General features: G+C 40.8%; 2 protein-coding genes and 1 non-coding gene across 3 annotated transcripts; all 3 read left to right on the top strand.

The window, feature by feature from the left end:
• The first annotated feature begins 77 nt into the window (after window positions 1-77).
• Window positions 78-2,884, top strand: LOC130906742 (maternal B9.15 protein-like). Its single transcript, XM_057821334.1, has 4 exons — window positions 78-408; window positions 485-622; window positions 1,573-1,831; window positions 2,468-2,884. Exons 1-4 carry the CDS (start codon window positions 236-238, stop codon window positions 2,681-2,683), a joined length of 786 nt encoding a protein of 261 aa, XP_057677317.1. The 5' UTR covers window positions 78-235; the 3' UTR covers window positions 2,684-2,884.
• A 1,095-nt stretch (window positions 2,885-3,979) lies between these two features.
• Window positions 3,980-7,744, top strand: LOC130906741 (heterogeneous nuclear ribonucleoprotein A/B-like). The gene is made up of 9 exons (XM_057821333.1): window positions 3,980-4,109; window positions 4,948-5,126; window positions 5,289-5,457; window positions 5,524-5,682; window positions 6,631-6,762; window positions 6,842-6,956; window positions 7,035-7,187; window positions 7,249-7,335; window positions 7,404-7,744. Exons 2-8 carry the CDS (start codon window positions 4,972-4,974, stop codon window positions 7,314-7,316), a joined length of 951 nt encoding a protein of 316 aa, XP_057677316.1. The 5' UTR covers window positions 3,980-4,109; window positions 4,948-4,971; the 3' UTR covers window positions 7,317-7,335; window positions 7,404-7,744.
• A 732-nt stretch (window positions 7,745-8,476) lies between these two features.
• Window positions 8,477-8,549, top strand: trnav-aac (transfer RNA valine (anticodon AAC)). The gene has a single exon. It is a non-coding gene; the product is annotated as a tRNA-Val (tRNA).
• Window positions 8,550-14,800: the final 6,251 nt, after the last annotated feature.

Below are 14,800 nucleotides of genomic sequence, written 5' to 3'. Positions count from 1 at the left end.
AATTAGCTCCGCCCATGCCAATTAACTCAATTGTCTACAAGTGTTGACTTAAGAACAAGTGCTGATTAATTTGTGGAGCTCCAACAGCAAATCTGTTTGCTTGAGCTGTTTTTTTCCCTTGTTTTTCTTCTTTAATTTTACTTTTTGTTGTAGGAGCACCCTACGTGTTTTTAAACACCGTCCCCACATTTTAGGAGAGCAGCGGTCTTGACCCTCCAGAATTCAAAACTGCATCATGAAGGAAGAAATAGCCGCTGCTGTGTTTTTTATGACCCGTTTGGTAAAGCGCTACGGAAGTCTAAACAACGACGGGCGAGAATGCTTCGCCGCCGCGCTTACATCGGCCTTGTTGGAGTGCTATAAGAATCACTGGTACCCTAACATGCCTACCAAGGGACAGGCCTACAGGTACACGTCAGTTGAAGTTTTTGTGTTCCCAAAATGGTTGAAAGCATGGGTATACTGGATATGGTTTCTTGTACAGGTGTCTGAGAATGAACCGCATGCAACCAGAGGATCCGGTGGTTCAGAAGGCGTGCGAGAGGAGCGGTGTCTGCTACGAGGACCTCGGCCTACCACGGGAGTTCACTGTGTGGGTTGACCCCGGCGAGGTGTCATGCAGGTGTGCAGATATTTTGTGTGCAACCTTGACACCAAGGGCGTACGTTTGCATAGGGACATAACACTACCAACTTTTCAGGATGCTCAAATTGTCCCTACCAACTTTAAAGCAATTTTATTTGCATATGATGACTTCAGTTATATAGGTAATTTACATTGTGTCCCCATATGTTTGTAAGGATGGAACTGACCCTACCATTATTAAGTATTTTCATAAAGTGCCGGTCAATCACCCCCCCCCCCCCCTTAAACGCACGTTTGATTGGCTAATGAGTTTCATTTACCGTATTTAAAATGTATTTTTTGCGACATTATTTATTTAAAAAATATATATTTGCAGCATATGCAGTTTTTCTTCCAAAAAATCATGCATTATTAATCACAGTAGAGGTAAAAAGTTTTAATTTTTTGTTCAGCTGTGCTTGTGGACAGTAGGAGTACTGTTTTACCTGAAGGAAGGCTCCATTTTTTTGTTATACCCTGACTGTTTTTTGTTATTTAGACGATGTTGAGTGGTTTTAAGACAAATGTTTATTTTTTGCATTCCTGGATAGTTGAGGTTATTGGCAAAATTGTGTTATTTCAGTTAGGTAATAAAATCCTTTCTTGAAGTTTTCAAAATGTTTCTTTAGTAGTTTTTGAAAACAAAAGTTTGAATCGAACTGTGTATCACCTAAACCAATGCACATGAAAGTTAATACAGATATATTTTTGCATTGATGATTTAGCCTATCAATTAATTAGGTTTATATTTGTGAGAAATGTAGCCCTGAAAACCGTTCTCCCAATGTTTTTTTTTTTTTTTTCTTTAAATAATGTCCTGGCCCTAGTTAAAAAGTGTACATAGAGGTTATGCTGTTATATCGTCCCTACCAATGTTGAGACCAAACCTACACCCTTGCTTGACACTAACCTCAAAATTGGGTAAAATGAGACTGACTTCTGCCGCAGGTACGGTGAACACGGCTCGCCCTTCTGCGTGTCTCTTTTGGACGCCAGGCGGCGTTCTGACGGGAAGTTTACTCGGCGTGTCCATGATGCTGTGGAGCGCGCTGGTCTGGATGTGCCTGAGGATAGCTCTTCGGATCACGACGACGATGACAACGATGACGAGAAAGAGGACTGTTGCAATGGCAATGGCAGCCTGTCTCCGCTTTGCACCGAACCCAGAACTATCCCGACTGTCAGCAACCCGAACAGCGTCTACCGGGTAAATCAGACCTTGGCATCTGAAAAGAACTTTTTAATAGGGATGAACCTTTAACTTTTTTAATTAAAGGGAATTAATGTTGGTTGGTCGCATAGCAATATTTTTCCCAAAAAGCCATGTTTTTAAATTGATATGATTTCGATGGATGAATTAATCGAATCGTATAATCTGGGGAAAATGCAATTGATTGCATTTCAATTAAAAAATGTGGAAAAACAATCTGGGGGGTTAGTAATCTGAAGTTAAACCGCTATTGTAGGATTTCTTTTAGAACGGGGTGTTTTTTAAAGGTCAAAAGACCAAAAAATGGCAAAGTTCTGCTGGAACCAGAAAAATGGTTAATGGAGAGGCCTAATATTCCATGTAACCTTGGCACAAAAAATATGTGGGTCCTTTATGTCAAGACTAGAACATTATGGTTATTTGCACAAACCCAAATCTTATTTTTTTCTGTTTTCAAGCGTACCCAGTTATTGTGCACCGATAAAGTTCAGTGTTTGAAATGTAACGTGTGTGAGATTGTTTATTATTGACTTAATTTTATTGTAATTACTCGGTTTGTCCCACCCTTACTTTTAATCACTTTTGTCTAATTGAAACAAAAAAGTAAAGTTTCTTTTAAATTTTTGTCCTCAGTTCAGCGAGTTTGCTTCAGGCGCCCCCCAAACGTGGCTCACCTACCCCATGAGAAAGCCCTTCGGCGGGGATGTCTTTCTGCCTCACGCGCCCCTTCCTCCTCCTGCACCGCAGCAGCTGACTGCCACCAAAGGTTTCAATTCGTACCGGGCCACGTTCACTTTCACCGGGCCTCGTGTGGACAAGTACCACTGGGTCAGCAAATCCCGCTCATAGAACTTTTCAGATTGACTGGAGTGTTTGACTCTTTAAAGGATAGGTTTTTCACTTATTGTTCATGATTTAAAATTTTTAAATGTTTTGAAATACTCTCGTGCTTTTAAGTCTACCTGTAAATGTGTTTTTAAACTCCACTTACATTTAATAAAGTAACTAAACTGTGAATTGTTGGTGAAAAGAAATAAACACTTAAGTTCATTTGTTTACTTTTTTTCATATGAATGCGCATCCATTTTTGGTGTTATGACTGTGCACAAGTACATGGACCTCAGGTCAAGTGAACATACTGGTAGTACATTCATCCTTAAATGTTTCAAGTGAAGGGAAACTGCATTAGTTTTTGACAACTGAATTCCACAAAGGAAGTGTGTAATATGGAGTTATTCTACTTGTGCACCAAAAAGTCAGTTGGAGAATATTACTAATAGTAAAACTCGTACTAGGGGTGAAAATCTGGGTACATTCCGATAAACTCAAGATAACTATTTCGCAATATGGAGATACAATTATCGATGCATGGGTAAGGATTAAAGAAAAGCAACAGTGGCCATTTTGTCAAAAGCTACTTGTGTCTGAGTGCCATTGGTGCCCCTTCCAGTTAAAACGATTGTTTAGTGCCGTCAATGGCAGCCAGTAAGTTAAAACACTAGTGAAAATGTTTGATAGCAACCTGTTCCTTTATTAAACATCTTAAAACTATATTGATTCTTGGGGATATATTGATAAACCTGTTGGGATGCCAAGTATTGCGATTAGGCCATATTAATATACTGTCACACCCCTAACTAATGGTAAATGGTGTTACACTTATATAGCGCTTTTCCACCTTTCTAGGCGCTCAAAGCGCTTTACACTATCTCATGCACTCAGGGTTCTCTCATTTTAGGCCATTCTCTCAAAATATAACGATCAGTTTCAAATTGCAATACGTTTCGGCGTCTTCTCTGCATTTCCAATACTATTCAGTATTCACCCAGTCATTATATGGACCATAAATTTATCCCTGACGCTGATATCCGGCTCAACGTTCGTGCACAAGTACTGTAGGCTTTTAGTGCACACTAGCTAGAAAATTTGATTATAGGTGAAAACTACTGCTCGTTGAAAATCAAGGATATCGCTTATAACATGCTCTGAAGGTTTTCAACAGGACGAGGCTAAGCAACAGTCAACTGAGTCGAGACATTCATTCAGTCGCCATGTTTAAGTCACAGCCTCTCGGCACGGCCGCCGGCTGGCCAATGGCGCGTCGTCATTATTGGCGCGCGCACTATTTCATCCAATCGGGAGGATCGTTGTTGAGACGTGTAGCGACGCTCGGCCACATCCGGTCGTATATAACCTACCACGAGTTAGCGGCGAATTCGGAGTGTCCATTTTGAGCAACTATCCGGCGTCTCCCGCTTTTTCCCACCTTCTAAAAGTAAGATATTTTCGCTGTTTTTTCGTTCAATCTAAGTATTTATTGTTATAACTCGTGAACTTACTCGCTTGTGTGTGACGATATCCCCTCTGGGGTACCCTTCGACTATGGCCTTATTGCGTCGAATTGCATTTTCTAGAGCGCTGAGACGATGCTATCGGGAGCTAGGTGGCTAACAGTGATGGTTTACATTGAGGCGTATGTTACGTATGGTGAATGAATGGTTAGCACGCATTCGAGGGTAAATTTTTTGCTAAATGCACATTTTAAATGCATTATTGCGATTCATCTAATTACCTCGTGAGGTAGACGCTGATTTGTTTGAATTTCGGGTGGTCGAATGTAAACTAAGGCCTTCATGAATGCGCGGCTTGTTAGCACGCAGACACCATCTTATTGTTACCAAACATTTCACGTCGTTAGGTGATTTCAGGGTCGAATAAATATCTCGGTTGAATGCGATTCATGTGAAATCAACGTAGTAGGTTTCGAATTTCAAACGGCGGTCTTGTTTACTGCGTATGTTTTGGTCTCGATAACAGCGTGCGTTTGTATGAATGAGAAGCTCCCCCCCCCCCCACTGTTGGCCATTAAAGTCCATTTTAAGCTCAAGTAACTAAGGGCTTTAATCCCCGGGAACGCGTGAAAATTACAAAAAAATGACCATAAGTCACACAAACATTATTTAATTCAAACATTCTACTTCCCCCAAACTAGGCTCTCCAAACAGTATTACTTCAAACTCATTTGGTCATAAGCGCCTCAAAGAATTACGGTTGTTCAGCATTTAATGTGCTGGGTTTTTTTTTTTGTTTTTTTTTTCCCAATACACCTCAAGCTACCTTAAAAACTCATCCTTGCAATGGCTGACGCTGACATCCTGCTCATGGAGACATCGGAACAGAACGGTGACGAGGACCAGAACGGCGCAGAGGCCGAGCTGATGGCCGACGACGACAACCAGGGCGGAGACGACGGCAACAAGATCGACGCCAGCAAAAGTGAAGAAGATGCAGGGTGAGTGCTGTGAATTTCAATGAGTTTGTCACTAGTACACATCCATTCCATTTGACCTGGGAGATTCGTTCATTCGCTGCCACCCTCCCAGTGCAAATGGAACGGACGTCTACCACCGTCAATGGCAGACTATGACTTAAGCTGTGCCTCCGTGTTTTGCAGCAAAATGTTCGTGGGTGGCCTGAGCTGGGAAACCAACAAAAAGGACCTCAAGGACTACTTCAGCAAGTTTGGCGAGGTGTCTGACTGCACCATCAAAATCGACGCGGCCACCGGACGCTCCCGGGGCTTCGGCTTTGTGCTTTTCAAAGACTCCGCCAGCGTGGACAAGGTGGGTCCCTGCGGAAACTGCACAAGGTGCGGTCGCTTACGGTTCTTTATTTTTCCAAATGCGCAGGTGCTGAACCAGAGCCAGCACAAACTGGATGGTCGCCAGATCGACCCTAAGCGGGCGCTGGCCATGAAGAGGGAGCCCGCCAGGAAGATCTTTGTAGGCGGCTTGAACCCTGAGGCCACCGAGGAAAGCATCAGGAAACACTTTGGCGCCTATGGAGAGGTGAGCGCCGCCAGTTTTTAGTGGCGTCGGCAAACAAGCAAAAAAAAGTTTTCATTGTTGTTAATACTTAAAACAAGATGTGTAACATGCATTTTTTTTTTTTTGGGGCTGTTTATTGATTAAAAAGATGACATTTACATTTATTTTAATTTATATTTTTATCGCTAGTTGAGTGGCTTTTTGATTAAAAAAAAAAAATAAAATAAATAAATAAAAACTTGGTTGTAAATATTTATACACACTAAAATTGTTAGTTCTCAGTTATTAGAGCAGGGGTTTTCAACCCAGTCCTCAAGGCACACTGTGGGTCCTGGTTTTTGTTCCAGCCGATCCAGCAGAGACAGTTGAACCAATGAGGCTTCTGCTAAAACAAGCCACACCTGACTGCAATCAACTGATTGCACTTGTAAAACACCAGATTGGGGAAAAAGTGTTGTCATCTTGTTTGGTAAGAATGAAATCCTGCACCCACAGTGTGCCTTAGTGGAATAGGTTGGGAACCCCTGTATTAGAGGACAGATCACTAGTAGTAATTATTATTTTTGGTCTCAGGGATGATTTGATTGTTGACTTATTGTTGCCTGAATATTCTGAGGTAGCCAGTAGAGGACGTTCGTGTTGGGAAGAGACACTCAAAGAGTGAGGCGGGCGGTCGTAGTTTATTCACTTTTTTTTTTTTTTTTTTTTTTTTTTTTTTTTTTTTACAGATTTGATTCTAGGTTAATCTGTGCCTTGTTGAAAAATAGTTGTCCTAATTCTCAAATTACCTAAGCAATTAACTCATCGCTTTGCCATTGTCAGCGCTAGACGTCCAACTGGGAGGGGCAAATATGGGTTGGGCATCTGGCGCTGTCAATGGCACTGAAAGACTAGTATTCAAAGCCAGTCCTCTCGTTTTAAATAAATCAAACCTCATCGCATTCAACGCATTGTTAATATGTTCTGCAGATTGAAACCATTGAGCTCCCGGTGGAACCCAAATCCAAGAAGAGGAGGGGCTTCATCTTCGTCACGTACAAAGAGGAAGCCAGCGTCAAGAAGTGCATGGCAAAGAAGTTCCAAAGCCTTGGGGGTGGAACGGTATGGCGTCTTTATTTTATTTTTTTTCTGTAAAGAAAAGAAATGCGTCAAGGTGTTTTAATGTCGGGTCATTCCGCAGTGCGAGCTGAAGATCGCCCAACCCAAAGAGGTTTACCAGCAGCAGCAACAACAGCAGCAGTATGCCGTAGGACGCGGCGGTGGATTCAGCGGCCGAGGAAGAGGCGCCCGAGGAGGTCTGATCAAAATGAGTCTCATTTTGAAAGTCGTAAGGATTGATGATACTAATGGCTTTGCTTCGTCTGAAATCTCAGGTCAGAGCCAAGGCTGGAACCAGGGCGGCTACGGGGGCTACTACAACCAGGCATATAGCGGCCAAGGCTATGGCAGCTACGGAGGCTACAGCAGCTATGGCGGCTACGACTACCCCTCCGGTGGTTACTATGGATATCCCGGCTATGACTACAGTAAGTTCTATTTAAATATTGTCTTTTGGAATGTGGTTGTAAACTGCTTTTGCTCTGCCAGGCCAGGGCAGCCCCAATTATGGCAAGGCTCCCAGACGGGGCCATCAGAGCACCTACAAGCCATACTGATGCGAGTAACACACGTGAGGTATGTCGTCCTTGCCTTCTTTTGCTTTCCCCTTCCACACAGTTACATTGTCCTTTCATTTCCCTCAGGATCCAGGCAAACACTGAACTGGATGGACGCGACTCCTTTTATGACAGAAGACCATTTGTACAGAAAAAAAACAGAAATGTAACTTTTCCATTTTTTTTTTTTAATTGTATTCTTTCATTTTTTTCAAGGTTTTATTTTCCCTTCTGTGTTATTTTTTTTTTTCTTCCCTTCCCAACATTTCCATTGAAAGGAAGTGTAATTTTACTGTACTTTTTGGTACCCGTTTTGATTCTAATGTATTGTTAAGGGTATTTTACATGTCGGCAGGCTTTACAGGTTGGATGTCTTGGCGCTGTAAACGAGCTTTTTTGACAAATAAAAAAAAAAAAAGAAAAATTCATTACTGTGTTCTTTTAATTCAAGCCATTCAAGAGGGATGTTGAATTATTTTAATTGAAAGTTTGAAAATGGCCTTAACCAATTACAAATTAATTAGGTTTTTAGTTTCTCTTACCTTTGTTCAATTTTCACAAAGCAGGAAATATTTTTGGGAAAAATCTTTGTCTTTAATTCATTGTCAGTTTTTGCCCATTTAATGTTGGGACTTCTTGTACAGTTTATGTATTTTGGATACAATTATTCATGTAACACATGCACTCGTGATCGCCATATTTGAACACAAGTGTTTTGAGTAGTACGTTTGCAATGGCGGTAATTTTGCAAAGATCACGTGTGTCCTACTTAGCCAGGGTGTGGCATCAAACCCACAAACTTTAGATTGGGCGGCAACTATTCAATACAGTACAGTACTTCCTTTTCCAAATGTTATTGTAAAGCACATTGCGTGTATTTTCCTGTAGGTGGTAGTATAGCACAGAACAGCTGGGTTACTTGGCGAACAAGAAATGTCCATGAAAAACAAAATGGCGGCCACCATAATCGATCTGTCATTACTTGATCATGACGAGCTAATGACACAGTTGCCCAAACGTAAGAGTTTCTTTTTGTCTCGGAAGTCGAATCATTAATGTAAGGCAGCCAGTAAAACGTGGAGTAAAAGGTTGGTCAAAAGAGATGATGCCGCACGGAACATTTTTACAATATAAATACTACTCTGTCGTAACGACGACTAGTTTCCGTAGTGTAGTGGTTATCACGTTCGCCTAACACGCGAAAGGTCCCCGGTTCGAGACCGGGCGGAAACAAAAATTTTGCATCTGCGGCGAGAGGGGCCGGGTTTTATAAAATAGTAAATGGAGAACTACTGGATAACATTTTAGCATATTGTATTCCAGATTAGTAAAATGTAATGTCACGGGCTGTGTCGAAACCGCGACCCTTGACTTAAAAGGAAACGCGACCCTTGACTTAAAAGGCCGTGTGTGCGCCATTCTCCCACCATACTCTTCACACTGTCCACACTGTGTTCTTAGGGGCCTTGTAGCGTCCATGGGCCAGCTTGGGCTGGTTTCTGGGCTGGTAGTGGATCCTCCGCTTGTCCCCTTCAGGTAGAGCAATCCACAGGCGGACGACCTCGGTGACCTGCTGTTCATCCATCTAGTGCGTGACGGAGGGACACCAGGTATGCAGCCAAGTCCTGGACTTTATCCCAGCCAGGGACGTCATCAGGTCCAAGAACTGTAGGCTGCGTAGAAATATCAAAATGAATCAATAAACCACATGAAATGAATGAATGAAAAATACTTATACATCCTGAAGGGAAATTCAATACAACACTAACTAATAAGACTAATAATGAGCAGCCAACTCACAAGAGCCTGGTCTGCAGCACTGGACCCAGCTGATGTGGCAGCACATGGCAGAACAGGACCGTCCTGTTTACCTCCTCAGTCGGCACCATGAGGAGTTGACTATGATGAGTTTGGCGCAAAACGGGGTATGCATACATAGATATTCTTTGAAATCATAAATAAAAACACTTAATTTATATTTCTCCTTCTGTACTCAGCAGTCAAAGAATTTACAAATAGGCAACATTTTACCCAAACTCACTTGACAGTAGCAGGCCCCTACCACAACCACCTTGAAATTGGACTTTATTTCATATATACATATACATACATACATATATACGGTGGGGAGAACAAGTATTTGATACACTGCCAATGGGTTTTCCCAGTTGTGGTCAAAAGTTTACATACACTTATGAAGAACATAATGTCATGGCTCTCTTGAGTTTCCAGTTATTTCTACAACTCTGATTTTTCTCCGATAGAGTGATTGGAACAGATACTTCTTTGTCACAAAAAAACATTCATGAAGTTTGGTTCCTTTGTGACTTTATTATGGGTTAACAGAAAAAGTGATCAAATCTGCTGGGTCAAAAAAATACATACATGGATCTGAAAAAGCGAATCATTGACTTGAACAAGTCAGGAAAGTCACTTGGAGCCATTTCAAAGCAGCTGCTGGTCCCAAGAGCAACAGTGCAAACGATTGTTTGTAAGTATAAAGTGCATGGCACTGTTTTGTCACTGCCACGATCAGGAAGAAAACGCAAGCTATCACCTGCTGCTGAGAGAAAATTGGTCAGGAGGGTGAAGATTCAACCAAGAATCACCAAAAAGCAGATCTGCCAAGAATTAGAAGCTGCTGGAACACAGGTGTCAGTGTCCACAGTCAAGCGTGTTTTGCATCTCCATGGACTGAGAGGCTGCCGTGCAAGAAGGAAGCCCTTGCTCCAAAAGCGGCACCTTAAGGCTCGAGTTTGCTGCTGATCACATGGACAAAGATAAGACCTTCTGGAGGAAAGTTCTGTGGTCAGACGAAACAAAAATCGAGCTGTTTGGCCACAATGCCCAGCAATATGTTTAGAGGAGAAAAGGTGAGGCCTTTAACCCCAAGTACACCATGCCTACCGTCAAGCACGGTGGTGGTAGTATTATGCTGTGGGGCTGTTTTGCTGCCAATGGAACTGGTGCTTTACAGAGAGTAAATGGGATAATGAAGAAGGAGGATTACCTTCAAATTCTTCAAGATAACCTAACATCATCAGCCCGAAGATTGGGTCTTGGGCGCAGTTGGGTGTTCCAACAGGACAATGACCCCAAACACACATCAAAAGTGGTAATGGAATGGCTAAATCAGGCTAGAATTAAGGTTTTCGAATGGCCTTCCCAAAGTCCTGACTTAAACCCCATTGAGAACTTGTGGACAATGCTGAAGAAACAAGTCCATGTCAGAAAGCCATCAAATTTAACTGAACTGCACCAATTCTGTCAAGGGGAATGGTCAAAGATTCAACCAGAAGCTTGTGGATGGCTACCAAAAGCGCCTAATTGAAGTGAAAATGGCCAAGGGACATGTTACCAAATATTAGCGCTGCTGTATGTATACTTTTGACCCAGCAGATTTGATCACTTTTTTCTGTTCACCCATAATAAAGTCATAAAAGAACCAAACTTCATGAATGTTTTTTGTGACAAAGAAGTATCTGTTTCAATCACTTTATCAGAGAAAAATCAGAGTTGTAGAAATAACTGGAAACTCAAGAGAGCCATGACATTATGTTCTTCAGAAGTGTCTGTAAACTTTTGACCACAACTGTATATATATATATATATATATATATATATATATATATATATATATATATATATATATATATATATATATATATATATATATATATATATATATTTGTACAGTGGGGAGAACAAGTATTTGATACATTGCCAATGGGATTTCCCATTGGCAAAGTTCGTGTTTCCCGGAAGCAGCCCCGAAACCTGAAGGCTCTGGAGAAGATCTGCATGAAGGAGTGGGCCAAAATCCCTGCTGCACTGTGTGCAAACCTTGTCAAGGACTACAGGAAACGTTTGGTATCTGTAATAGCAAACAAAGGTTTCTGTACCAAATATTAAGTTCGATTTTTGTGATGTGTCAAATACTTATTTCATGCAATTAAATGCAAATTTATTATTTAAAAATCCTACAACGTGATTTTCTGGATTTTTGTATTAGATTCCGTCCCTCACAGTTGAAGAGAACTTATGATACATATTACAGACCTCTACATGGCTTGCAAGTGGGAAAACCAGCAAAATCGGCAGTGTATCAAATACTTGCTCTCCCCGCTGTATATTACATATATATATATATGTATATGTATATATATATATATATATATATATATATATATATATATATATATATATATATATATATATATATATATATATATATATATATATATATTATTAATAAAAATGGCACTTGCTTGTATAATATCGGGTACATTTTTGGTTCTTTATTTTGGCGGGGGATATATGATTTCATAGCATTATGGGATGCACAAAATATAGCATTGAAGATGATTAATAAAATGACGGTACAATGTACTGTATTCAGCAGGACAGAATCTCCGTAAAGCAAGGGTTTTAATAAATGCATTATGATAGCTTATGTCAGCTAAACCGTTTGGCGCTCTGAACCAAACAGAGATGTACGTCATAGACATGATGAGACTCAATATTTCTAATGAACGAGTTCATTCATGAGTATACCAGTACACATTACATATTTACTGGTTAACGGAGAAAAATATTTTCAAGCTTACGGTTCGCTAGTGCAGTTCTGACAATTTGCGATGAAGCGACGACACAATGGCCGTTAAATAAACCCACCAGCTCAGGCCACGATTGGCTCAACAGAGACGCTGATTGGTGTTCTGATTGGCTTACTTTTTGGGTTTACTTGGCTTATTTTGGGGGGTTAATTTGGGTTTACTTGTGCTTACTTTGCTCTAACAGCAGAGTGCAGCAGGCGCAAAGGATAAGCGAGCGTTCTACCACTTGAGCTAATTGCCCTTCAAGCTGTAATGACCATGAATCAACACAAATGTTAGTGAAACCTATGGATACAAGGGTGGTAAGTCACTGCCTTTGACCTGATGGTGAGTCATGAAACGCGATGAGAAGACCAAGTGCAAAAAAGATTGGGGACCACTGGTTTACACTGTCATATCAAAGTCATCCATCTTCCTCCTAGTCTGAGTACTATGAATGATCATATAAGCACTGTTATATTTTACCACTACATCACCACTTGTTGCTCGTTATTTATTCGCTATATTCCCAATCTGTGTACACTCTGTCTTCATTACTTATAACATACGCCATCGAGAGTGAGCATTCGCCTACTAAAGTGGGTAACAACCGAAGAATGTCAGAGAGTCTGAGACCCCAATGAAAACAACGAGCATGCATGTCAGCTTCCTGAGATGCAGTAGTTGATGACAGTTTGTGCTAAAAATCTTTGGTTATGCAAAATGATGAGGGGATATCAAACCTGTCAACCCGAGGCCGTTGGCAATCTTACAAATAGTGACGTAAGCCTTTACAAACTGATGACTAATCTTACAACATTTTATATAACGTGCAATATGAAACAAAAATAAAACTCAATTTAAAAAATAATATGAATTTATTGGTAATATTGTCACATATAACCTGGTGCAATGAAAGAACAATCAATATCTTCAGCTACATCATGATTACTAAAATTTAACCGTGACTTTTGTTATAATTGTATGTAGCACTTTTGGCAGTTTCTATCATATCTTTTGATGGCTGCACTTCATGGTACTTCAGTGAATCAACCGTTAAAGTTGTTAAAATCGCTCCTGTTTTTGCATTAGTTCCCTTCTGTCTACGTTCGACGTGAAAGTTTTACAACTGTTTCATCATTTAAAGTGAGATTCAAGTCAAGATTTTGCCGATTTAGGAGTGTTTCAGATAAAAAAAAATACTTAGGTTCGCTTGGAAGTTTCACTACAACAGAGCCTTTCTAAGAAGTCAACTGCTTTAAGATGGCGGTTGTTTACTCACGCCGCCCAGTCTGTCATTTCGCATCTAGTTCTATATGCATATCATATCTAGTGTAGCATCAAGTGGGCATAGCTTGTAGGCTGTCAGCTACCTAGCCTAGCACAGAGTCGTATAAAGAGAGTCGCGACACTCTTTGATGTCGCCGCAGGTGGTCACGTGGTTCCTGTAGGGCAGTGCTTCTCAATTATTTTCTGTTACGCCCCCCCAAGGAAGACGTAAATGTTCCACGCCCCCCCAAACTCTCTGCCGCTACTGTAAATAGTATCATTTGTCTATAAAATTACAATAATAAGTACACCTCTGCGTAACATTGTCCTGTTTTTCTTTTACAGAAAAAAGTAACATAGATCAACTTATAATAAAGTATAACTTTATTAACAATGTTTTGTTTATAACAGGAAAGACTCAACACGCATCAATTTGCCTGAATTAAAAAAAAAAGTCATATCCAAACTGTAAAATACACTCAAGGTACATTTTTGACCACTTGATACAGAAAAGTGTAATAAAATCAGATAATAATAACAAATTAAAATTGATTAGAAACGTGAGGACAATATGCCAAAAATTTTGACCAAAAAAACAAAACTGAATTAAAGAAAAAAAAGAGACAGTTTTTATTTTTGCTGCTCACCTGCCTCCTTTGCAGTGGTGTGGGGTTATTTTGCACTGAGCAGGCTAACAGTGCTCACTGGTTTACTGATATTACAATGACAAAGCGGGACGATTGTTGGCAATATTCGGCACGTTTTCGCTGAAAAAAAAGCAGTTTATCAATGAGATTGGGGTATAATGTCTTTAAATGGCATCTTAATTGATTTGGCTTCCGGCTGTCTGCTAGAATTATTTTTAGACACGGTAAAAAGTGGTCTTTCCTCATCTCCCAATGTATTAAAAAGCAAACGGCACGATAAAAAGCGCATTCTCGGTGGCCGAGGGAGAACCGTAGGTGAGAGCGGTCGTCGTGACGATCCCAAGCCGAAAATGGCACTTCTCGGGCGGACACGTGAGAACCGGAGAAGGTCGCTGTGTGAGTCCGGCTGGAAAACGGCTTTCGAAAACGCCGCACACTCACAGCTCTTCATATCTCTTTTCTGTGTGCTCTTGCTTAGTTCAAAAATATTGCGCACACTCTGAAAATGAGAGCGCCACTGCCACCCACTGAGTGGATGTGCAAGTACACTTTATTCCAGTACGGGTAAAAAAAAAAAAAAAAAAAAAAAAGCATGTTCCCCGAGGTCACATGTGCCACCCCTGACATTGCTCTGTGCCCCCCTGGGGGGGCGCACCCCACTATTTGAGAAGTACTGCTGTAGGGTGTGGGTAGTTCCAAGCACAAGCAGCGCTGTAGTGGTTTTCAATGGAACTGACAGCGGCAATTGCGACATTTATGGTAAAATGGATAAAATTGTGTATTTAAGTACTAGTTTGATTATTTCATTGCATTATAACATATATTTAAATGCTAGCTTTACATTTGGAGGGGTAAGGCGACAACTGAAAACTATGTAAACTGTGACGCAGAAGGGAACTTTCCCATGTGGAGGGAAAGTTTCATGTTTGTGTTAGCATTAGCACGAGAAATCGACTTTTACATTGAAATGCAA

Source organism: Corythoichthys intestinalis, chromosome 18, assembly GCF_030265065.1.
Source record: "Corythoichthys intestinalis isolate RoL2023-P3 chromosome 18, ASM3026506v1, whole genome shotgun sequence".
NCBI classification, from domain to species: Eukaryota; Metazoa; Chordata; class Actinopteri; order Syngnathiformes; family Syngnathidae; genus Corythoichthys; species Corythoichthys intestinalis.
This window is presented reverse-complemented; position numbering and strand designations above follow the sequence as displayed.

Bases quoted from the DNA above. Each gene is read 5' to 3' on its own strand.
- LOC130906742 (XM_057821334.1), top strand. From the start codon at position 236: ATGAAGGAAGAAATAGCCGCTGCTGTGTTTTTTATGACCCGTTTGGTA. The intron at 409-484 runs GTACACGTCAGT...TTTCTTGTACAG, and splicing joins ACCAAGGGACAGGCCTACAG to GTGTCTGAGAATGAACCGCA. The intron at 1,832-2,467 runs GTAAATCAGACC...TTTTGTCCTCAG, and splicing joins ACCCGAACAGCGTCTACCGG to TTCAGCGAGTTTGCTTCAGG.
- LOC130906741 (XM_057821333.1), top strand. From the start codon at position 4,972: ATGGCTGACGCTGACATCCTGCTCATGGAGACATCGGAACAGAACGGT. The intron at 5,458-5,523 runs GTGGGTCCCTGC...CCAAATGCGCAG, and splicing joins ACTCCGCCAGCGTGGACAAG to GTGCTGAACCAGAGCCAGCA. The intron at 6,763-6,841 runs GTATGGCGTCTT...GTCATTCCGCAG, and splicing joins AAAGCCTTGGGGGTGGAACG to TGCGAGCTGAAGATCGCCCA.